General features: G+C 47.5%; 1 protein-coding gene across 5 annotated transcripts; it reads right to left on the reverse strand.

The window, feature by feature from the left end:
- Positions 1–7656: 7656 nt before the first annotated feature.
- LOC306810131 (uncharacterized protein) lies at positions 7657–20235 on the reverse strand. Of its 5 annotated transcripts, XM_079322298.1 has the most exons (4): positions 20217–20235; positions 12816–13063; positions 9054–9803; positions 7657–8652 (listed from the first exon to the last, which is right to left on the reverse strand). In XM_079322298.1, the coding sequence occupies exons 3-4, from the start codon at positions 9180–9182 to the stop codon at positions 8065–8067; spliced, it is 717 nt and encodes a 238-aa protein (XP_079178424.1). In that variant the 5' UTR covers positions 9183–9803; positions 12816–13063; positions 20217–20235; the 3' UTR covers positions 7657–8064. The 5 variants fall into 5 exon arrangements, 4 of the variants coding, with proteins under 4 accessions (XP_079178424.1, XP_079178422.1, XP_079178423.1 ...); XR_013776391.1 differs by lacking the exon at positions 12816–13063 and having other exon boundaries at positions 19661–20231; XM_079322296.1 differs by having other exon boundaries at positions 9054–13063.
- Positions 20236–25452: the final 5217 nt, after the last annotated feature.

The raw sequence follows: 25452 nt of genomic DNA on the forward strand, positions 1-25452 counted from the left end.
AGCGGCGAGTCTAGCTCCCCTTCCTGCCAGCGCAGTTATTGCCGAGGGCTTTGTTCACATGCCAAAAAAAAAGTAGTTTTTTTTTTTTTTTTTCTGCATGTCTGCCTGGCAGTGCAATTTGGGTTTCTCAGCATCCGCCTCCTGCCGATATTCTTTCATGTCTAACAGAAAGATGCTCTCGCACAGGAGCCTTCCGCGATCCCGGGTATCAGTATTTGCGTGCCAGCCGCTGCTGACAGCAATCCTTGGGTGCTGGCAGGAAACCCTCATTCTCATAGCGAAATTCTTCTCCCGGCTCACTCTGCCTCCATCCCTCTCCTCCCTTCCGGGCATGATCGGTGTCTCTTTATTCAGCCGCGCCCGCCGCAGCGGGGCGTGGAGGTAGCGGGGAGGTCCCACGATGTGCGCCGGCCCCGCCGGAGCCCCCGGCTGCGGGCAGAGCCCGGACCCGGCCGAGCCTGGGCGCGCCGCGTCTCCCATGGAGAGCTGTACGGCGGCTGGGCTCGCAAGGCTCGGCCCCGGGACCGACGCCCAGGGACTGCGTTGGGCAGCGCTTGTGTCCGATGGGCCGGCGGAGACGGCGATTCCTCCGCTGCCTTCACCCGACTTCCTCTGGCCAGGCGGCAAGTTTAAAGCCCAGTAGCTCAAGAGCCCGAAAGGCTGCAAAACCGAATCGTTGTGCTTCTTCGTGCCGAGAAAACACAGCAGCGACCAATCAATACCTGCGCGGGAGAGGGAGCTGACAGGTTCGCGGGGGCTCTGAGTGCTTATCCTGCATAAAGGACGCCCGGAGGCCTTCGTGCTTAGCGGTGTTCTAACCCTGCTTTTATACGGCTTGTGAGAGGGCTTCCGGCCCTGTCCGGCTGCTGACACTGTGGGAGAAACACGCCTTAATGCAGTCTCAGCAGTTCCCATCCTAGTACAAACCCATCTAGCTCGGTAACTGGCTTCGGCGGGCACATGGAAGGTGATGCGGTAAAATAATCGCATAGGCACTTGTTTAATCACCTGTCTACTCTGCTTGTATCCTCCCTGTTTGTTCAAAACGGGAAGGATCATGACGCGTGCCAGCAACATCTTATTTACACTGGGCTAGCGTTGGGCGTGCTTGTGACTCTGTCGCCAAAGGAAAAATATATAGCGCTCTTATAGCATTAAACCTGTGCGGGTAAAATAGACCTCAAGAAGTGCAGAAATCGAGGCTGCTCCTGAAATTGCACCCAAGGGAGCGCCATCTGCTCTCTCTTGCAAATATTATACTTTTGAACGCATTACCTCTGCCTTCGCTGGGTGCGGATATGCAGATGATTACTGTCGAGCTGCAGGCAATTTTCTATAAAGCTGCACAGCAAAACGTTTATGTTGTGCTGGGTTTCCTCAGCAATAGAAACCGACGGTGAGATTGGCTCTCAGTCGAGCTTAGAGACTTCAGTCTCAAGGGCGAAATAGTTTAAAATGTTAAAATATTTGTATCTCTCTATGTGCGCTGTTTTCCCTCATGATATGGGCGGCTGATTATTGTGAGCAATTAACTGAAGTCTTGCTTAAGACTCCCAGCAGCCTCGGAGCTCCACGGTCTCGGCTCTGGGGGAAAAAGTGCTTCGTGAAGCCCCTTAGGAAAACTTCCATTCCCAGGGGTAAAGCCGGGCGCCGGAGGACAGGAGGGATGGAGCTTGGCAAGGGGCGGGGAAGGGGGATCCGACCGGCGGGAACAGATTCGCTCTTTAAGGGGTAAATTCGCATTTGGGAGGGCACAGCTTCCCTCCTCCCTACTCAAAAAAGTGGGGGGACTTGTTTTTTGTTTGTTTTTTGGAAGCGGCAGTTGAAGTGACACCGCCCTCCGGGTGAGTAGGGATGGGTGGCAGAGGAAAGTCTGAGAACCCTCCCAAGACTGGACATTTCACATAGCATTTTTTTCGGCTTCCTCCCCAGCGGCATCCGAAAGCCGAGCCGGGGAGCGAGTGAGCGCCGCAACTGTTGTTCTGCCGGGACGGGGAGTGGTGTCCCGAATGTGGGGAACACCAGAACCAAGTGAATATGCGTGTCGGGGACGGGGAATGAGGGTTTCCGAGCCCGGCGGCGCCCAGCAGGGCAGGGGCGGGGGCTGCGTGGGGCAGCGCGCAGGCGTGGAGCGGACGTACAGTGGGAGCTGGCCAGGGGAGGGTGGTTCAGCATCCTCGGCACCAACCTGCTGCTGGCGCGGCTCCTGCTCTGCCCACAGCACGCTCCTGCCTGGGACCCCGCGGCGGAGCTCCGGCTGCGTGCCAGGCACTGGCCCCACCGGGGAGGAGATGCTGCGCGGGGCGGCGCTGGGAAGGCTGGTGCTGAGTGGGATGCTACGTTAAAAGAGGCTTTGAAGGGAAAATAATAATAATGATAAATGTTGGCTGTCGCTTTTCTTTCCGACCTGCTCTCTGTGCTCTTCTGCATAGGAAAGTTGCCCAGTTTGGATCGTTCTTGTCAGAAAACCACTTTGACTCCATATCATATTTTCTTATACCTGGTTCCTTAGGATATTGAAGGAAAAATGATTGTCGTTTGGTCTGAGACACTATGGTTTATACTGAAAGAATTCCTCAACACTTAACCTATAATAAAATTCTGTCCTCATAAAGTGTTAGCTAAAGTCCAGACATCTTTTGGAATAAATAGGTAGAGTTATGCTTAAGGTGCTGAACTGGGACTGATGAGCAGCACTCAGTTTATAGCTGCAGACCTGAGTGATCCCAAAAACGTGTCGGTGCTTCTTTGTCCCATCTGGAGGATAAAATACGTTTTCTTAGCCTTATCTGTGAGCAGTGCTCTGGGTTCCGGAGCAGGTATCCTAGAAGCCAGCAGGAATACTGGGTGACATGCCCAGGACTGCCCAGGTGAATCCCTGCCCTTCCCAATACCCTTCTCCCGCAGCCCCGCAGAGCGGCGGAAGATCACCCGCTGCCTCTCTGCTGTGGGCCTGCTCGGAGCGGGTTAAAATGGCGACGGCCACCCCGTCTCTCGAAGGCAGGGACTTCTGCCTGTCCCCGTCCAGCTGTCCAGGGTCTGCGGAGTCACTGGCCACGGATGCTACCGCCGGGCCGAAGGAGGCTGGGTGTTCTACCTGGAGCCAGCGCCTCCTTGGCCCGGGGTACTGTGGCTCCTGTTCCAAACTGCGGGGTGACAGGGGTTCCCCACGCCTCGCAGCCCTTCTGTGTCCCGTGCTTTCGCCGCCAGGACTCACCGGCTGCAGGTGGGAGACTCACTCACTTCCTAGAAGGAAACGCGGCGAAACACAGTGCGGGGGCTCATCCCCAAATCCCCCAGAGGGCCCGGGAGGGGCTTTCCCGACGGCACGGTCGGAGCTGCAGCGCAGTCCCTCCAGGCTGGTCTGCGGGTTTTTATGTGCATCAGTGGGTTTAAATTGAATAGAGAAGAGTCAGGGAAGAGTGTTCCTGGACTTCGGGCAGAGGTGTTTTGGTCAGAGATAAAAGGAAATGTGCGACTGAATAGCCTCAGCAATACTTATTCCTGCTGTGTCTCTCTTCCACACCCCTTAACTTACGTTTATTTTTTTATCGTGTGCCCCCAAGTTAAGAAAAAATTTCAAGACATCTATGTCGAGAAGCGGTTTTAGCCAGGGTCCCCTTTGCTCCCGCTCTAAGCCTGTCCTCCCCGTCTCCTGGGACTGGCGAATGTGACTTTTCGCGTCATCCTTTCACAGGAGGGAAGGCAGTGACTTCAAGCACACCTTCCCCGCGGAAGGGGGGCCGCCCTCTGCCTCCCCTTGTCACGATGGGAGAAGAACCTCAGGCTTGGAGCCTTCCTTTTGGTCAGAGCCTGCGAACAAAGCGGCGGGACCGACGGTCAGCGCGATCCTCCCATTAGCCAGAGGCTCTCGGAATCCCCAAACGCTCCTTTTGCGGGGCTGGTTTCACCCGACAGCGGCCGGCGGACTCAGCCGGCTGCGGTGCACTGGCCTTTGCCGAGCACCGAAAATTAGTCTCTGGCACAGAAACCTTTTCTTCCTGCCGGCGGCAGCGCGCCTGGGGCTGCCCGTGCCGCACGGGTGCTCGTCGGGGCAGCGGTAGGGAGCAGAGCCCGGGCGAGCTCCCTCCGGCTCGGGGAGCCGCTTCTCTGCTGGCGGGGGATGGCAGGCTCGGGCTTTACCCCACCCGCTTTAGTGCCAAGACACACTCAGCTAGTCCAGGCTTTTAAGAAGACCCCTTATCCCTCTGGCTTCCGTAGTAGAGGGTGCAAGTGGAAAACAGTTCGGCTTCACTTTTCCTGATTTAAGTATTATCCTAGTTCTCCCACCCCTAATTAAATGTTTTCCTGCTTTTGTTGTTGATTTGGGGATTTTTTTGTGCGCTTGAGAGAGATTTCAGGGGATGGGGAGGAGATTGGTGGTTGTTTGGTCAAGTTTTCTTCCTGTAAAACTTCACCTTTCTGTAAGGTTATCGGTGTATGAACAGAGAAACGAGGGGGAGAAAGGATCTGATCAGAGAATTCAGAAATTCAACTAAAACTACTTTTTCGCTTGCTTCAAACACTGCTATAAATGTCCTAAGTTAATCACTTGGTGTTAGGGGATAGGCAGGCAGCGAGAAATCCTTGGCTTAGGTTCTTTTTGGTGTCTGCAATGGCTTGCACGTGAAGGTCACCTCCATACTTCTCTACGGTTGATGAGAGATCTCCTTTTCCTTCAGAATGGGAAGTTTTTTATTTTCTCCTTCTCTCAGAACACAACCTCTCTTTTTGTTTGAATTTTTCAAAATAATCTGGAGATGTGTAAAAGGTATATCTGCTGTGAAAAGGAAACCAAGTAATAGAATCTGGTGCTGGAGGGCTGTGTAAACCCAGACGGCCATCACCCCAACCTTGTTGTGAAATATGACTGGAATTCACGGTGGTAGAGCAAACCAGTTTGGTTTTAGCACCGTGTGATGGTGGCTTTTGTGCTCATTGTAACTACCCATAGATTTTAATTGGGCAAACTGCTCACAAAGATGTAGCGACTGCTGACAAAGGTGTTACCTCTTAGTATATCAGTGTTTGAGGAAGGCAGGGCTCTGTTAATTGTTGTAGTAGTAGCAGGGTGACTTTAAAATATTTGACTTATTGCATTCATGCAAAGTGATACATTCGAGTTTGCACTGTGACAGCAGTTTACTTACCCCTGTCATCTGATTACTCTGTGTGTCTCAAGATGTTTAAAAGGCTCAACTATCTCCCAGGTGAGTGAGTAAGCAGGAATTTTACAGAGTTGGTGTCTGATGCTGAGCTCAGGAACTGTACCTAGTTTCATGCAGTGCCACAAAGACTATTTTGGTTTGCCCCAAGGAACTTCCATTCTCAATTAGACACCCACCCGCTGTTCTGCTAGTTCCTTATGGCAGAGATCCCTGCCCATGGAGCTTCTGGTGACAATACACTAAAGAGAAGAGCACTGTTTTAAAGCTCTGATGCTTTGAGACTTTTCTCCCCATCTGTTCACTTCTGAGCAGAGGGATGCGTCCTTTGCAAAAATGCAGGGCTGCTAGATCCAAGCTTTGCCTGGGGAAGCTTTCCATTCCCAGGAAGGGTTTAGCTGGAGTCTCAGAAGTTGTGTACAGATTTAGCCAGGCTTCAGCTGAAAAGCTGGATAGATAATGCCATTGTTAAACCTCCAGTGGAGCAGTTTGGCCACCTGCTACTCCCTTTGGATGGAAACAGGATATTTACTGGAGGGCTTTTCAGGAAGGGAATGTACTTTCAGGTACCCCATCTGAACAGGTTTCTCTGGAGGAGTTAACAGCATATACCTTTTCTCCTGATCAATTACAGCTAGGATTTGGATTTTTTTGTATACTTCATCCTCTTTCTTAGCACTTAGTTTGTTGCAATTGCCAGAACATGTCCTGTCCAGTCTGTGCTGAAATAAATTCTGAGGAGTGAATGTGGAGCAGTGGCAGGATATGGCCCTAAAGTCCAGCAATTTGTGTTTCCTGCAGGGAAGTGGCTCTCTGTGGCAGCCCTTCCAGAGGCAATGTACACCCTCTGCTGCAGTGGAGCAAGCGCAGTGCAGATCAGCAAGTCTAGGGAAAAAATTCTATTGTGCCTTGGTTTTCAGTAAATATGCTATGAGCTACCTAGTGGTATTAGGTCTAATCATAGCCTCAAAGCTGTGGCTGGATTTATGTTGATCACTTTAAAACAAATCTCACAGATATATTTAGTAGAAGAATGTGTAAAACCCCAACCCCCAAATGGTATTATGTAACCAATACAGTATTTAAGTGCCCCCTGTGTAAACTAAGTGAAAAGCCTGCTGTTTGCTTTCTTTGCCTCTGTTGTGTATTGGTCAACCGAAGCCGGGTGCTCTGTTTGCTGTTCTGATTACTATTTTAAAAGGAAAGATCCATAGGATCATGTTATCCAGAAATTGAAAAAGATTTAAACCCCTCTCACTGGGCTTAAGAGAGGGATCTGGGGCTGAGTGAGAGCCCTCTCGTGGGCTGCCCAGGGGTGTCTATTGCCAAGGGACTTGTGCTGTTTGAAAGCACATGCACAGCAAGGATACAGCCCCACACAATGTACTTTGTCTCTTTATTTTGGCATGTGTGGTGCAGCCGTTGTCAGTGGCCTCTGCAATCTCAACCACAGGGTTCAGCTGAGCTCAGCAAAGATGAAGATGTGTTAGTGTAGGGTCAAGGAGATGGTGGGAGCTAGTGGGCCAACTGGGAACATTGCTGCTGTTGCATCTAGAGCTGATATCTGGTGGAAACAAGAGGTGGATTTCCTCTTGCTTTGAACCAAGAGGAGTTTGTAGGCTTTCCCCCTAATTTACTGTTATTGATCTGCCATCAGCTCCTTGCCCAGTTAAATCCTTTATTCAAGGTGCTGGATTTTAGGAGCACAGTGGTTTCCCATTATTGTTATAATCTTTTGCCAAAGAGAGATTCCCCCCTCTCAGTAATGCACTAAAGTGGAAGTAATCGCTCTTTTTTCTTCTTGCATTTGTCCTTTCCTGTTTCATTCACCGATTGAAAAATGGCTAAAGAGCAGCCCCCATTTCACCTCCCCTTTTCCCTGATTGACTCAGCAGCTCCTGGGACAGAGAGAGGAAAGGGGCCTCGAGGTCACAACCTTCACAATCTTCAAAGCCCCTGCCGCTTCCAGCAGCTGTCACAGCTCTCACTGACCATATCCCCAGAAGGTCAGCAAAAAAATAAACACTGGGGCCCGACAGGTCCCCTTCTCATGCAAACTGGCCATTTCCCTCCCCAGCTCCCATTCCATGCATAGATTACACATTGGAGACCCCCTTGGATTTGCACAGAGCTATGCAAGAGCAAAATGCCACAGAAAATAAAAGCAGAAGGGCTTCCTGGGCAGGCAGGGTGGGAAAAAGAAAAGCAGCTTCCTGAGCTCTCCATGCCCACCCACAGGCTGCTGCAGCCATTTTGTGTGTGCAAAGCCTGAAGGTGAAGCTGGGGAGGGGGCTGACTTTTCCCTGGGAGAAAGACTGCAGGGAAGGATTGAGCTTTTGTATCTGTTTATGCATGTGAGGGATAGAAGATAGAGAGAACCCAAAAGAAATAGGAAATGAAGCATAGACTGTAAAAGCCTTTTCATCAGGATTAGATTGCATCCCTCTCCGACAGCCAGCCTGTTTCTGCACTCACCTTCCTCTGCAAAAAGTCATGATGAAGCAAAAATAGTGTCAGGGAGAAGCACAGGTTCAAAAGGCCAGAGCAGAAAGGTCCTTTGCTAAGGAAATACCCCTCCCCAGCCCTCTTTTATAGAAGTATCCATTTCACCATGGCCACTAATAATCAAAGGGCTATTTCCTGGCCTTGCCAGCACAGCTCCCAGATGCAAAGCACTGTTCTCATCTCCATTATTGCTCCCTTCCCCTCCCGCCCGACACTCACTTTCCAACCCGTGCTCCCCCATGGCTGAACCCAGCACTAGGGCCCGACTCGAGTTTTCAGGCTCCACAGTGAAGGAAGACGCTCGTTTCCTATTCGCATTTTCGGCCTCTCCCCACAAGACCAAATGAGTGAGCAGCACACCAGATCGCAGGGGAAAAACTCGTCGAGGGGATTTTTAACTGCGAGGGGCTGCCAGGGAGGCAGGAGGGGCTGCTGACCTGCAAGAAACCCCCCAGGAAGAAAAAGCAGGGACAGGGGACTCGGGGGTCACTTTATTTATTTGGCGTTGGCCGGGTACAGCAGAGGGGCTGCCCCAGGCTCCGGGGCCGGCGGGCGGGGAGCGGCGGCGGGCCCGGGGCGAGCGGTGCGCGGAGCCGCTCACCTTGCCCTGCCCCTGCGCGCACGCTCTCCGCCGCTGCGTGTTTAAACAAAGAAAGTTGCACAACCAAAGTCCGTCCGTCAGTGTCGTGTGTATCCCCTCCGCCCCGTTAAGGTGGCTCTCGGGGGGGCGGCGGGACGTCCCGTCCCCGCGCTCTGCCACCGGCTCGTCCCCGGCTCTCGCCGCTCCCCGGCGCACTGACGCCCTTTCATTATTGCACTGCTCGCTGCGACCGTGACAGTAGTGCAACAGGGAAAGAGGGGCAGCCCGGCCGGTGGTCCCAGCGCTGGCACAGCCGCTGCGGCGGCTGCCGGGCTGGGGGCACGGAGGGAGAGCCCGAGTGGGGTGGGAAGATCCTGGCTTTGTGCCCGAGCTGGCCGCCTCCTATTGGAATGATGCTGAGGGGCAGCTCGGGGGGCGGGGGAGTTAAACCGAGGGCAGCGGCAGCCGTACAACGGGGAGGCAGCGGGCACGGCCCCGTAGTACGGCTCCGGGCCCTGCCCCGTGCCCCGCCAGGCCGACGAGGCGAGCTCGGCCGCCCCGGGGAGACGCGCGGCAGCGGCCCTGCGGCAGCGGCCGCTCCGCCGCGCCCCGATCCGGCCCTCAGTCCCCTCCCACCACCCCTTTCCCTGGGCCCCTGAGGTCCCGAAAGGGACCGCGGGGACCACCTGAAATGGAAGGCAGGGCCACCCACTCGGCCATCCCGGCTGCTGTCAGCCCCCAGCTGATCCTCACAATGCGGAGAGGAGATTTAACACCCCCATCCCTGCTCCGTTCCCACGTACCTCAGAAAGCAGCTCTCGGGAAGGGCCGGAGGCAGTGCCCGGCCCCGCTGCGCCGCGCGACCCCGGAATAGCCCGGGTGCGGGGCACGGCCGCGGAGCCCGGCGGGCCGCACTCGCCGGGCACAGGCATGAGCTTTGTTTCGGAGTGGTTATTGGGATTAAAGCCTCGGTCTCTTTGTGCTGTGCTCTGCTTTGCACCACACTGGTTTTCGGGCTGGGATCAGGCACAGAAACAGCAAGTATGGCTATGTATCTCCTCCCATCCTTTGGTGGGTGTTTACATCAGTATGTAATATAGACACCCTTCAAACGTCTCAGAACTCATACTGTTTTAAAAAGGAACCATGATGGGTTTCTCTGGTTTCAATCACTGCTTGTGTTTTAAATACAAGACCGTTTTGAATCCTGTGTGATAGCATCAAAAATATGCCCATTACTCACAACCTGAGTCACCAGAATAGCACGATTATTTGTCACAAATAACATCTCTGTACAATTACTCGCCTATCTAACAACTCAGCATTTCACAACTTTTCCCTTAACTCGGTGGGTACATGGGATAATTTTTTCCTGCTGTGGCTTTCTTCTCTCCATGAAGAATAACCCTCAAAAGAAAAGACCCTATAAGCAATATTGCACTACTACCCTGATCACAAAAGCAGAGGCAATATTGATAGGGTCTCATCCTTAAGGTTAGGAAGCTGGATAATGTGTCTTGCAGCAGGTGACTGGAGGGAGCTTCATTCCATGCCTGCAAATGGGGAAGGGGTAAAAAGTTAGAAAGCAGTGCACTGCCCCTATGGATCACAGCACCATGTGCTCCTGGGAGAGTGGGGAAGCAGGAATGGAGTAAATCTGACCCACAGAATCCATGCACAGGCACTACCCCCTTCTCCCAGGACACATTTAATTCCAGTATGGATTTTATCCAGGTTTCTGTATCTCCATCCCCAGTTCTCACTTTCTTCTGTGTAAATTTCTCTCCCTTATTAATAGCCTCAGTCAATTAGCTGCCTAGCTGTCAGAGGCTGGGAAGTGCTATTTATTTGATTAACTGATAGTTGTATTTTGAGCCTCTTAGTAACAGGCATCAAGCCCTCAGAGAACTTCCTTTCTAGGGCTGTCCTACTTGGAGCCCAGTGTTTTAAATATCCCTCCCTTCATTGGAAATCACGGGATTAAGTACACACCAAAAATTAGAAAGCAAAACAGGATCTCCAGGGCTGGCTCTCCAGCACTGACTTCACATTTATGCAGACAGGTTAAACAGTGTTTGGAGACGCACGCGTGTTTTGCCCTAGCTTGTTTTGTTTGGCTTTTTCTTCTCTCCCCCTCCCCAGCACTTTTTCTGTCCAAGGCTGGAAGGCACAATCTTCAGCTGGGGCTGGCTTAGTGTTGAACACACTAACAGCCACAGAAATTACTCCCAGGGAAGGGCTGAGACACCTCCAGCTTCAGGGGTGTTTGCCAACTAGACTCTTCCTCTGCACTCTGGCTCCCAATTAACCTGCCTCAGTGCATTTGTCACGTAGGAACACTTGAGAGTCCAGAGGAAGGGGAAGGAAATTTCATTCCGGGCCATCCGAAACTCTGTCATGATTTTGACACATTCAGCTTCTCTTTCCTCAGTCTGCTTTCCAGTGGATTAGAGTGTAATGAATGGACAATCTCCTAATTCATGGATTCCTGGTTAATTTGTCCATGCCATATTGATCTGGTCTTTGCCATTAGAGATCCCTGGCTTTTGGCATGCTGGTGTGAGGCAGCTCTGCATCATCTTTGATGCTGCCTCACTTGCCAAAGAAAAAAGAACTAGGCAAGCTCCATACAGTGTTTGGTTTCTTCTAATACTCAATAATCAAAATCTCCAATCTGCCTCAACCCCTGCTTCTCCCCATCCTTTGTGATGCTTGTGGAAGAAAACAGGGATCTTTTTTCCACATTATTTATATTAAATCTTTGGTCATGCTAATTAAAAGTCCACATTCACTGAGATTGCTGAAATCTCAGAATCCAGTTTTATCAAACTTCTGTATTTCTTTTACCTTGACAAAACCTCAGGTTTAACCCTGACATTTCTTCTCAACAATTCCTGCAACCTAAATATCCAGTTGGATTGAGAACATAAGAAAAAAAAATAGATGCAACTAGGCTCAGCCTTACCTTTCCATCTATTACCGTCCAGTCTATTTTGTTTGTTTACCATGTCCTTTCCACTCTTCAGCCTCGATGTTATTTCAAACAATACTTAGGACATAATGCACACAATTGAAACTTCTCCAGTGGCCCAAGAGACAAACCTACTGGCAAGCTTACAGTGGAAACACAACCTGCACATGAAATGATGTTACTGATGCATGGACAGTGTGGGGGAAAGCATGATTTGACGACTTGCTCACAACTCAAATACGTCAGTAGTTGCAGAAGCTACAACTAGTAGGGGAGGGTAAGAGATGTAATTAGAAAGGTCAGCCGCAAGTTCCACGCAAAGGCAATTAAGTTACTTCATGTTTCTGGATCTGTGCTGAGAGCCTAGATGTGTCTCAAAAATGTCCTTATCTCTAAGTGGTGTATTGGCACAGCCTCCCCACCACACGTTGCCTTTTTCTTTTTAACAAAATAGGAAAAATAAAGACTGAATTAGCCTTCAATAGTATTCCAATAGTATCCCACCTAGTTTGCAAATGATATGCAAAGCCCGGGTTGCACTACGTTCTATAGCAGGGAGACTCTCTGGAATGTATATGGGGGTTATTTTAAAATAAACGTTTAAACACGAGATTATGAAATGCATGCTATTTATACACTGTGAGGCTCAGCATCTCTAGATATGTTTAGAAACCTCTCTTGCCTTTAATCACAGTTATAGAAACTAAATGGAAATGTCACCCAGACTAGTATGGAAATAACACTTTATATGTTGCTCAATAATGGAAGCTCTTTTTTTGGCAGTGTGTGTGGGGGAATCTTAACTGTAGTGGAGCCTTTGCTATGTGTTTAAGTCCCCTTTTTCTGATGTTAGGAGACAAATAGACTGAAGTGTCCTTACAATGAAGCCTTGGGATAAATAAAGTAGTGAGCTGAGTCTCTGGAGCTGAGAGGCCTCTGCTCTTCATGAGATCAGACCTTGCCTTTCCTGGTTTAGCTTAGGGAGCCATTTCTCCTTCCCTTTGTTGCTGGTTTGTTTGTTTATTTCTCCTGTGGTTAAAGATGCCACTGGGGCAAGTGGTTTTTTAAAATTTTCATCTCAGTTACAATCTCACAAAACATAGAAGGGCATAGTCCAGCCTTGTTTCCCTGGTCACAGCCAGTTCTTTAGCCTGAGGAAAGGAGACCATTTAAAAGACATCTTGCAATTAAATATATTATATAGTTTACAATATATTTTCTCCAGCGGAATTGACACTATCACCAAAGGTCAAAGCAAACACTTTAAACAGCTGTAGGCTGAAAGTTGATTTAGAGTTTTTCATCCTTTTTAATAATTTTATCATTGTTTTAGAACTGGGAAGTGTTGCCTTTTTTTTTTTTTTTTTTTTTTGAGAAAATTCTTAGCATTCCAGTCCTGGCTCCTTAAGTCTATCTAGCAAGTTTGTACAAATCTGTCCAGAGAAAAAGGGGATTCTTGCTTCCATGCAAGAGTCAACTTGTCCAGGTGTGAGACTCTAGAGAGTAAGGGTTGATAATCCTCTCTGAAAACATCACCTTCCCAAGTGTGTTTCACCCACCGAGCTCAGGGATTCTGTCACCCACAGCCACTTACCAATACGTTCCCCTTCTCCTGAAATCAGGAGGGATTACACTCCAGAATGTCCTGCCATTTGATTCTTGTTCATAATATTTAGTTTGTGGGTTTCAATAACCCTTTTCTCAGCAGCAATATTTCCTCGGCTGGCAAACCCAGATCTGCGTCAGTGAGCTCCATTAAAAGGAATGACAGAGCTCCTTAAACAGCCCAGACTTTGTAACCCCACAATACGGCTTTTCTGCATGGTGTTTACCAGCGCTCTGCTGTCTGACGGAAAAAAAAAAAAAAAAAAAAAAAAAAAAAAAAAAAAAAAAAAAAAAAAAGACGACTTATGGTACTAAATGCAAGAGGAAAATAGGGCTAAATACTATCACCCTGGAAGTGCCGATCCCAATGTTGGCCCTGCCTGTACAGGGCAAGTGAAAGGCCTTGCAGTTGCCTTGACCGGGAAAGAGAAGGTGTGGGGCTGATCCCGCGGCGCCCCAAACACCGCTCCCCAGGCCAAGGGCCCGGCTCCCCGCGGCGCGCACCCGCGCCCCAGCCCAGGGACAGGGGTGTGTCTCCGCACGGGGCCCCAGCCCGAGCCGCCACAGCCGGGCCGGTGGCACCGCACGAGGGGAAGCGGCACCTCCTGCCCCCGCCCGGCCGCCTCCCTTCCCCAAACCACCCAAGAGCGGCCGGAGCAGGAGCGACCTTAACACAGATCTAGCACTCAATGCAATGACTCAAAAAGTCCCCCTGAAAAAAAAAAAAAAAAAAAAAAATCCCTCTGAAAACTTAAACCATCTGATTTCACTTTCCGCTCCAATTGGTTGTGTAGCCAGGGCGCAGGTCTGGCCTCCTCCACCACACTAATACCCTATGTGTGCTGCCTCCACAGAGGAGGGGTTCTTTTAACAAGTTTATGCAACAACAGGATGGAGGCTCTGCCGGAGCCCTTCCCCCCGCAGCCCGACCTGATTCCCCGCATTCCTCCCGCGCCCTCCCCCTCCGACCCAACTGGAGACAAACTCTGGCATCTCCACACACATGCAAATGGTTTCCCTTGCACAAATACAGACTCCTGAAGGGGCCTTTGCTTCCGAATCCCCCCTCTCTTTTTCTTTTTTTTCCTTTCCTCCAGTGCTTTTTTTTTTTTTTTCGTTACATTCCTCAGCCAGGCAGGGTTAAAAAAAAAATGGGGAAGGGAGGGTTTGGAATGTGTAACCTCCATCCCAGCCCCAAATCTGCAGGGAACCCCGTCCTCTCCCCTCACACCCCTGGGGCCTGCCTTGCACAGAGCTGGCGCTCAGCAAAGGGCGTTCGTGGGCTCCACTGCCCCAGCCAGAGCCAGGAGCCCGCAGAGGGTTGTCCCTCTCCAAATGGGATATCGTCCTTGTCATCACACAGGCCTTTCCCTGTATCACACGCCTCAAATTCCCCCCACGCCCAGGGGAGGTTTTGAAGCGTAGTGACCATATTATTTTTAAAGACATAACTTCATAAAGGAAAATAACTACGTATCTACTCCTCCCTGCGATTTCTCCACCTCCAAACAAGGCAGGCTCGCATGCCTGAGAGGCCATCTTACAGCCCAGCATCAACCCCACCAAGGCTTTCACTAGCACTTATTTCCACTCGCTGATGGGCTCACACGAGCGCACACACACACACGGGGAACAAAGCATTGCCCTACTCCAGGGTGGCTTCCAGCTCCTCCTTCCCACCCTCCCTGGCCAGGGGCAGCAAAGGGCCCTTCGTGCTCCCACTCTGGGCACTCTTGCACTCCTATTGATGGCGAGGGGGAAGACACCCCCTAGCAAATCCCTCAGAGATTTCACTTCTTTCTACCTCTTCATTAATCAAGAATTAGAAGGAAGAAGAGGTAAAAATGCCAAAGCTAAATAGGCCTCCCCGTTTCTTAACACATACAAAAATGGCAACCGTGCTACAATGCAGAGATGGATGAAAAGAAAAGCTCTAGAGAAAGGGAGCCATGCCGGCTCGAGTTACCTCCACTGAGGCTGGGAATGCACCACATGGGCCACCAGCACCATGCCTCCGGTTCGGGCATGGAGGCTTAGCCTTCTCTGGCCATGAAAGGGACACAGCCTTCACTTCACCCCACAAACAGAAGGGCTGAAAAGGTGTCTTTTGTCTGCTCCTTCAGTCATTGGAGAACTGGAGTGCATTATTGAGGATTCGGCTTCTCCTCAACTCTCTAAAATGGGACACGCTTTCCCCCCTCAGGATGTGGTCCTCCATTTTCTGCCTCCCCATGGCTTGCTCACCAGCACATCCCGACCTGGCTTGGGATGTGCTGTGCAATCTGAAAGCACTCGTTTACCTAGATTTGATTTCCAATATGACGGCTCTCCCCACCCCCACCCTTTGCTCCCAAGGTAACAGCTCAAGGCTTCAGGAAAAAAAAGGGAGAGAGAGAGAGAGAGAGAGAGAGAGAGAGGAAGGTCCCATCCCCCAGCCCTCCAAACCCCTTTCTTAGCAGCTGCAAGCGAAAATACCACATCTGCCTCCAACTACACGGCGAGTGACAGTCACCAACATATTGTTATTTAAAGATCAATTCTGAATGCAGTGTTCCTGTTCCTAGGCCTACATCACCCTCGCATCTCTCAGCCTCGCTCCACGTTGCTGTTGGGAAGCGCAGGGACAGATTGTCTTTCAAATCCTATTGATTATTATTTAGGTATCTTGTACTATTTTTTAAAAAATTAAAATGTATCAATATTCCTTTCATCTTACCAGCAATTTCTCTAAAAGTGAAATATGATGGAACTTGAAAAATACATCAATAGGAAGCAAAAATTAAATTGTCTGTAAATACATGGGTAATATAGTAAAGTCACTGAATTCTATACAAAACAGTAAGATCCTTAATTTCATAAACCCCTAATTTTTAGAACAGAAATAAGAAAATATTCAAAGCTGGTCAGGATATTTTTAATGGTAGTGATTGCTCTGAAGGAGGACAAGAGGGCTTTAAAATGTGAATAGGCCAGCTTTTTATTTTACAACTTGGACACACAAACCCAAGCTAGTGGCAGAAAGGGCAATCCATTTTGTACACTGAAGCAGTCAAAATGGGGAACAAAACCCAAGGAATTTCCATACAGACCACTCATCCCAAACAAAAAATAAACAAACAAACACAAGGGTAGGGATTTTTTAAAGCAATTTCTGCATGATCTTGGCATTTTAATGCTCGTTTGAGCCTTTGTGGTGAAGGGAAGAAATCAGAGTAGGGGGCTGGTTCCTTACTAAAATGCATTAAATAACTACAGGATGCCATAATGTCAGGGGCTGGGTGTGCAACAGTAACTGATCATAAAGGATGTATTAGGACTGGAACCAAATGCTTTGACAATATTATTGCACTGCTTTATTTGTGCAGACAGTAGTGCAACATTGTCAGAGCCAGCGATACCAGCAGCCACTGTCACGTTCTGCACAGCTGTCCCTGCATCCTTTTGTAAGGGACTGTTACATTACAGTGTTAACCACAATAACGTTTTTATGTTTAGCCCCAATAAAACTCTGCATGACAAAGTTTATTTGCAATCGTAATTAGACAAGGTAAAAAAAATAAAAAAAGAAAACAACAAAAAGTTAGTTTAAAAAAATGACAGAAAGAGAAGGAAAAAAGGGAGAGGGATAGGAAAAGATAGAAAAAGACCACAGTTAGTATGGGGCTTGTTAAACAAACCATTCAAGTCTTCTCCTATATACCCAGTATATCTAGGCACGGTACGTTATAAAGGTTTTATACAACAAAATATTTTTCTACTGTAATACAGAATAAAACAAGAAGGGACATAATTCAGTTTCCCCAAATGTATGTGCTTCCTTAAAACCCAATTTGGTCAGTCAATGAATCTGAACTAGACAATTTAAATAAATGACAGAAAGTGCCAACCCTTTCCTGTGCCTTCCAAAGTTTTCTTAATTGTGCTGTGATTTTATCATGGTTGACCAGTACAGATGGAAAAGCCTAGGGGGTGTGGTGTATATATAGAATGGTATAAATACACAGTGCTTTGATTTGCTATGGAAAATGTTACAGAAATGATGAGACCTGTGTACAAAAATATCTAGTGCCTGTGCTTCAGTCTCCCACATATCTGTGTGTGTGACCACTCAAAAATTACAGCATAAACACCACAGATTCTTAGAAACAAATCAAGAGCATTAAATCCCTGTAGACATTGGTAGGAACCACCTTAAACATATAGTAGAAAGTTTCTCTAAGGGGAAAAACTATCAGGAAATCATAAAAAAAAGTCAGTGTAGATATTGTATGGAAGAGTGTAGAAATTAGTAGCTAATTACTCACAAGCTACTGGTAAAGAAAGCAGGTAATGGGATGCCTTGAAAGCTCTCAGAAATGTTTGGAGCTTATGTCTGAAATAGGATGTTTAAATTAGTCCAGCACATTTCTATAGACAGACACAAAAATGTATAACCCAGAATCTCTCTCCTTATTTAAAACCACTCCCACATGTATAAAACCTTATTTCACACACGTGCATAAATACACTGGAGGAGGCATCTATTTTAGGGTTGTTTGCCCACTCTGAAGAGGGTGGGCTGCTAAAGGGGGTCATGTTTCTGCCAGCCAATGCCCTTTTAATATTGCACTGCTCATCATAATTGCCAGTAGTACAACAGAAAAAGGGCTCTGGACAACAGCATACTTCAGAGACTTTCCAAAATAAATGATAAATCAGTTAGAAACTTCTCCAAGTGATGGCTTCTGTGCATGTTTTAGTCTAAAACAGATTTGTTACATTCAAAAAAAAAGGAGTTTCTCCAACATTGAATCAATGTCATTCTTTAAAATTAGATTTTAATATTTCCCAACTGCTTCTTCAATTAACTTCAGCAAGAATTTAGATAAGCTTGCTTTAGGGACTTTTTTTTTCCTTATCAATAGTAAATGTACTGCATTAGAGCATGTGAAAGCAAATACCAGAACTGGGATTGTCCTGCTTGCATTTTAGCACCCCTGTATTTTACAAAAGTAAGTGTAATGAACTAAAAGACACAATGGAGGATAAGTGAATATTCTTTCTCTTGCTTTCATCTGAATCAGCTGTTAAAATAATTGGTATTTATTATTTACATACTTAAATTATTCACTTCTAATTGCTAAAGAAGTCTTTCTATTTTAGAGGCATCTAAACAAGCTTTCAAAACAACTGCCATCCAGCAGTGATAGACCTTTAAAAATCACCTACTTGCATCATGAAAACATTACTATTGTAATTTTTCCTTTTTCAAAAAGAATATATGGATGGTAAGGAGAAAACATCAGTTAATCTTTACAAATCAGACATTCCAAATAATTTTAGCAATAAGTAACATTTAAAAGTCAACTTAGTCTTTAGGCTCAAACTGTTAACCATTGGTTTCTCTAGACAATTTCAAACATAAAGCTGGAAAATGTAGCTATTTGTTAAATAAGAATCACTTGAGAAATTACAAAATTATTTTATTTCAAACAATGCAAAGAAATTCTATGCAAAGAAATCCAAACTTGAAAACAACTTTTCATGAACTGTATAGACAAGTAAGAATCATACCAAATGCTAAAATGAATTAAACTAATTCGGTTCTGGAGGAGTTTGGGCTGAGTGAGAAAATGCACTACTTGAATTCTAGTTGTCACTTTATCATAGTAATAGTATTAATACAAAGCCAATTGATTTGGAAACATCCCAACCCAATTAGAATCTTAAATCGTTTCAATCTTGTTTTCTCCCTTCATTTAAATTTTTCCTCCTTTTTTTTTTTAACAATAATTTACCCCTAATCCAGAAACCTAGGCTGGTTTGAAGATGTTTAAAAAATTAAAAAAAAATTTAAAAAAAAAGAAAAGAAAAAAGAATGAGAGAGAAAGAAGGAAAGAAAAAAAAAAGAAAACTAAAAGAATTTGCATTAAACCTTAGGAAGTTTTGGGTTTTTTTTTTTTAATTCCAGAGCCCCAGGTCTATGTTTGAGGGTACGAGCTTTCCTTACACAACTCAAAGACCACACACTGGAGGGAAACAGAGCGGAATTGGGGCAAAGTGCAAGAATGCCAAAGAAACACTTTGGGCTGCGCACCCTGGTTTATTGCAAAAACTCTGGACTATTTAAGCAAAGCATTACTTTTACGAGATTTAAAAATTAAGCCAATATAAATACTGGCTGGAGATAGCATGTGACTTATTGCTTCGCTCTTTGGGGGTTTTAGCAAAAAAAAAAAAAAAAAAAAAAAAAAAAAGAAAAAAGAAAAAAAATGGAAAAAAAAGAGGGAGCTTCTAAAACATAATCTTTTAGCAAAACAATTCTACGTGGTATCTAGACAGATAGGAGTTTTGCTACGTTTAAAAATGTGAATAGTATTTTGCAGGAGGAGCGCTGTGGCACAATGAGAGCGGGCAGCAGCAGCGAACCCTCCCGTGAAACAGCCCTCGCGCGAGCTGGGGGTGGGGAGCGAGCGCTCGGCCCCGGCGACAGGAATTTCATTCGTGGGATCCCACTCAGTTTCTCAGGACTGTTTGCATAGGTGAAATGTTTGAGAGGAAGAAAGGGGGTGGGGGGGAAAAAGCTCACCACTATCAAGAGATTTGCAGCCCAGCCCGCCGGCACTCGTCTCTCTCCCGGCGCACGGGCGATGCGCTCCGTGCCGTCCCCGCTCCCTGCTCCGCTCCCGGGGCACAGGCGCCCATTCCCCACTCCTGCCGCTCCCAAGTTTGATCCTCAGCCCAGCTGCCGCCCTCGGCGGCTCCGGCCGCCGCTGCTTTCAACACCTCGTATCGATCGCACGCCAGAACGCAAACCGAACAGCCAAACTTCACTCGGGGAATCGCCACACTTACAATGCGGGAGGCAAGGGTTCCCGTACTGCCCGCTCCGCGGGGAAACCTCTCCGGGAAGCGCACGGCCCCGCCGGGAGCCTCCACACGGGAGGTGGGCGAGGGGCGCCGCCGTCCAGCGGCTCCCCCTCCCCCGCCCGGCCCCGCGCTCCCCGCCGGGTCCCCCCGCCCCGCGCTCTCGCTGCCCCGGGCGGGGGGCGCCGCTCGGCCCCCGTCCCGCCGCCGCTCGCCCCGCGGGCCATTGTCAGCGCCGCGCCCCCCGGCGCCCCGCGCCCCCCCGGGCCCGCGCTCCCGCCATTTCCGCCCGGGCGGGCGGATGCGGCCGCGGGCGGCGGCAGGGCCGGCGGGCCCCGGGCCCCGCGCGGTACCTGGCGGCGGGAGGGACGGCGGACGGGTCCCAGCGCCGCGGGGGGGAAAGTTGCCAAAAGAGGCGCAAAAGAGGCGGCGAGAGCGGCGCGGCTCCGCAGCCCCCCGCCCGCCTGCCGCCGCCGCCGCCCCGGGCGCGCCTCGGCGCGGGTCCCTGATCGATCCGAACGTGGGCAAATCCTCCGGTACCAACCTCATGGCCTCCCCGCTCCAGCCTCCATCTTTGACTAGTTGACATTCAGCTCCTGCCTGACCAACTCCTCATTAGCATACCTCCCCCGCCATTGGCCCGGCCCTGCGCTAGTCTTTGCCACCGCCTCCGCCATTGGCTCCCGGGGAGGATGTTTAAAAATATTACCCCGCCGCCCATTGGCGCCCCGGTGGCCACGTCACGGCACGCTCTTTATTTTAACAATGAATGCACAAACACATTCTTCCATTCACAAATTTTTTTTTTTTTTTTTCAGTAGTTTGCCCGCCTTTTCTCCAACTACATTTTCATTGATTTTTTGTTTCAACTGAGGGGGTCCCGGTTGTAAACAGATAAATCAAAGGCGAACAGAGGGGGAACCTGAGCAAATATTATTTTCTCTCTCTTTCTCTCTTTTGTTCGGCAGTGCTGGTGTTGGGGGAACAAAACTGATCCCCAGCCGTCCCGGATTGGAGAGGTGTGGTCGGGGGGGGGGGGGGGGTGGGGGTAGGGGCTGCTCTGCCCAAGAGGTTGCAACTATTTTGTGTCTATTTCGGTTTCAAAGCTGGACCTCTTTCCCGCAATTAGAAATGCAACCTCTGCCCGGGCAAATCAAACCGCTAAATTAGCCAAATTTAGAATAGTAATTATTGCTGCGGGTGGGGAGCGCTGGCGGGGGGCTCGGTGGGTGCGTGCCCGGGGGAGGCTGCCCCGCTCCCTCCCGAGCTGCGCCCTGCGCGGCCGCGCTCCCCGCCCGCAGCCGCGGCTCCGCCAAGCCGGGCATTTAATTGTGACCCACCGAAAAACACCAGGTCACTTCAGTGCACTTTCATGACAAGAGCTTTTCCTTTTGTACCCGCGGTTGAGCTGGAATCAGGAGATATCAAAGTTTAAGGGCTAGGGAGGGAAGATCTCTAGCATTTCTCTTGCCCTGCAAATTGTAAAACACAGGAATCGTTTAAATATTAATTAAAAAGACTGAGTCATTGACTGTGAGAGTCCTTCTCACAGGGAAAGGTCTTGGTGAGTCCCTTTTTTGGGAAGGTTTCTGCCATGTTGTTAACTAGCAAACTCACCACTGTGCAGTTGATTTCCCTTCCAAATGCAGAGTCCCTCAGTTCTTCAACAATTGATTTCAACAGATGTTTGTAAAATGGAAATGTTTCCATACATCAGTGAGAAAAATTTATCAGCAAATTGAGTGAGAAAGCACTAAACTTTCGTATACTTTTGTGGGTATGAAGCCTTTTTTAAAAATTTCAACTGTATTTACTGGCATTTTGTTAAGTTGCGTGTCTTTGAAAACAAAACAAAACAGTGTGTTTCTTTCTAAATTTTTGTACAATTTTAATTCTAAAATAACTTTTCCTTTCATTTGTTCACTACCTTCATACCAAATCCAGCCCAAAAATATAACTTGTGTCCGTGTGAACTAAAATTTTACATTATACAAGAAGAAATATATTAGCTATTTTTAAAAATAAACTTAGCTTCCTTTGTATCTATTCTTGGGCTTGGGAGTTGGTTCTGATTTGGATATTTTCTCCATATATGTATGCATATATATGTGTAGCCCCCCACGCACAAACATTGAACCCAAGTTGTAAATGCTGGATCTGGGTACTAATGGGTGGGGACTTGGAGCAGTGGATCTCTGGCAGTGTTTTTGGAGATGGGAGAGAAGGGCAGTGGGCTGTGAAATCACACATTCCTGTCCAATGGAGCTGAAATAATGGTATTGTTCTCTGGAAAAGAGGTTGCTTTTCTCTTCTCCATTCTTCCCCTGATCTGCAGGGACCTGATTGTGCAGTTAATCAGCAAAAAAGCGTTTGATGTAAGGCAGGGCGTGAATTCAAAAGGGCCAGGGGGGATTCAAGAGGGATTCTTCTGTCTGTTAGAAAATGTTTTTCTGATTTCAAAATGGTAGACATTTGAAAAGCTGCACTGGTCTCTCTTCAGAGATCCGAGTTTGTAGTAGGTACCAGCACTAATTATATCGCTTCCTTTGTGGGTTTGACACTTTACTGCTTGGGAAAAAGGAAAAAAGAAAAAAAAGAAAAAGAAAAAAAATGGAGGAAAAAAATATCTTACAGAAAAAAGAAAGATGTCCTTCCTGGAGCAAAGGTGAGCCCCTATATTCCTGCAGTTAATTCCTTCAGCTCGCTATCAGTCGCCAGAGTGTCTCCTTGTGCCTTGCTTAGCATTGCACGATTCAGAGTAGAATAAAGCCCGAGGTAAGAAGTAAGTTGGTTTTGTAGCTCTTTTGGTGACCTGTGTCCTAAGCATGACATCCACCTCCCCGAATCTTTAAACACTGAGCCTTTCCTGTCCCACACACTTCTCTGTAAATCTTTCCTTGTCAGCCTTGTCTTGAATGCCAAGAATATTTGAAGCCTGTTTCTTATTTCAGTATGGTGATTTCCCAAACTTTTAAACAAAATGCTTTCTGCCGATTTTTGCTGTTGGATCTACACAACGTGCTGCTATCTTTCATATGCACGGCGTCTATACATATGTAAATATGCAAATTCATTGCTATCCCTTTACTTAATATATTATTATAGCTACACAGGAAATGACACATCCTAGAGAAAGGCAACTGCCTTGGATGTTTACGTGAAAAATGTGTAACTTTACAGCAAACTCCAAACGGGTTTGTCAGTTTAACTTTGAACAAACTGCAAATGAAATTATTAAAAGGTCCCCATCGCCCACCCTCAGTCTCCAGCCCCAGATCTGTCACTGTGTGCCACAGCCCCTTTCCAAGGGCTCCTTCCTGCTCTGTGAAAGGAGGATTGCTCTGTTGTAATGCTGGATTAATTGATTTAATTTTTGTGTTTCAGGGCTGGGGGACCCTGGGGACTTCTTTGGATTTTCTCTTTTTTTTTTTTTGGTGGTGTTTTGCTGCAAATGTGCAGTTGTGCTCACCCCCTCCCTTTGGAAAGGAAGGATGAGGAAAGACATTTGTTCTGATGTTAGTTTGCTTTCAAGAAGGGCTTCTTGCAACTGTCCAATGGTGGTGAAGAATGGCGTTTTTATAATTTTTAAGCATCAAGGAGGGGAGGGAGAAAAGCTGACTTTTTTCCTCCAGATCTTGGGGTGTTTTTGCAGTGTAACTCAATCTGATGTCACTGGGGGTGGAGTCTCCACTGCGTTTGCTTAAACTGGAGCTGCCTCAGTTCAAGGCCTTGTGGCTAAAAGTTCTTAAATCTGTGGCAGACAGGCATGACTATTCCTTAATGAGACCCCCGCTGCAATAACGCGGTTTTTATTTTAATCAGCTTCTTAATGCTATTAATTACGATTTCTTTCATAATACTCTCCCCATCTGCAAGGTTAATGCAGTCCCACACAGCAGCACAAGAACACGCTCCACCGTTCCCGTCTGTGTGAAAACACATGTACAAACCCATATAAACCCCTCTTAATTAGGTCTTGAACATGCACATGCTTTGTGGGTGTGGGTGACAGGCAGAAACAAAGAGGAGAGAGGAGGGCAAGGAAAATTTCACAGAAGTTTCCAGAGATATTTACAGAAGCGGTTATAAATTAACTTAAAACTTCATCCTTGTGGAAGATTGCTACATATAGGAAGGATAGATTTGGGGTTTGTGTTTTGTCTTTTATTCCCAGCTCCCTAGCTGCAAACATTTGCTTTGTGAATGGAACTATGAGGTTGGATTCAAAACTAATTGATAAAACTCCATGAAAGACAGGAACAAATAGATTCATAAAGTGTTCACAGGGCAGCATTGAGTATTTATGTTTAAACTTAAATAGATTGGACTTTTGGTTTGCTTCAACTTCAAAAAATTCTAAAGTGCCATTCCTTCAGAGGAGCTGGAAATCCACTCTGAGATCAACTAAAATCGTAATTCTCACTTAGCACAGCTATCTTGGCTTTTCTGGTTGAACACACTAACAAGAAAAATTAAGTGGACCCTTTATTTAAACACTGATTCGAATGATCCTAAAACTTGCCCCTTAAATATGGGAGATTTCACTATGCCTATATTTTTACCCAAGTAGTTTAACCAAAAAAAAAAAAAAAAAAAAAAAAAAAAACCAAAACAAAAAAAAGTTTTCTTTGAATGGGCTTTCATTAACACATGAGGATAAAACAGTTTACAATATGTATGCATATCCCTCTCCAGATATATGTGTCTACATATCACTGAAATTCAAATTGTTTCTTTATTTTCCCCCAGATTCTTACAGTTTTTCAACAAATGCAACTTGTTAAAGGCTTTTTTAAGTGAAGAAAAAACAAACAAAAACAAAAGCACTATTCACAACAAAAAGACATTCCCCAAAACATTTTAGTAATTTAAAAGCTGTCAGAAACGATTTCTAAAAGTTTAAAATGCACCCAAACTCACTCCCACCAACAACATTTTTATTTAGACCGAACAATCGTTTTAATGTGATAAAAATGCAATATTTTCTTCAGGATATTTTCCTATCTGCAGGACTGAAAACAAGAAAGGCAGAGAAATCTCATACCTTTCACTAAAAATAAATAATCTTAGAAATTTCTTAGCTAGCAGATGGCCAAAAATACCTTACATGTTTCCATAAACATATCCAATCGATAGCTTCAAAAGTGATTGAATGTTACCGAAATGCAGCCAGCCCAAAGAGCTCAGCTCTCTCCTGATCAAACCTCTACAAAGCAGGCTCTTGTGCTCGACTTGACAGTGTCCGAGAGGGAGGGGAGCGGCAATGAGAAAACCAGTCACTAAATGGGAGTTATGAATGAGGGATTGGATGGGAGGAAAAAAAAAAAAAAAAAAAAAAAAAAGGTGGGGGGGAACGCAGCTAATGCAAAAATCAGTTTAATTCCATCGGTTTTACATAGATGTGCTTTTGGCCCCGGATCCCAGCGCGGCTGCGGACCCGCAGTTAAGCCCATCTCCAGCCCAAAGCCCGGCACAGATCCCCGCTGCAGGAAAGAAGGGCATTGTGCTCCTCGGCTCACATTTTCTTCTCCCCCCTCTTTACTCGTCCCCCATCTCTCCCCCCTCCCTCTTTTGTAAATCAGAATGAGGAGGTTTTATAGTGAGTCTAATTCTCACTCCCTCCATTTCCTTCCTTTCTGCATTTTTTATCCCCCTTCCACCCCGCCCCTCCTCTGCCTGCAGCCCTGGTATTGATTAACCACTTCGCTGCTCCCCCTGGGCGCTGCTCGCTCCGGGCCGGGCCGTGCCGTGCTGTGCCGGGGAGCCGAGCCGTGCCGGGC

The sequence above is a fragment of the Erithacus rubecula genome, assembly GCF_903797595.1.
Source record: "Erithacus rubecula genome assembly, chromosome: 19".
NCBI classification, from domain to species: Eukaryota; Metazoa; Chordata; class Aves; order Passeriformes; family Muscicapidae; genus Erithacus; species Erithacus rubecula.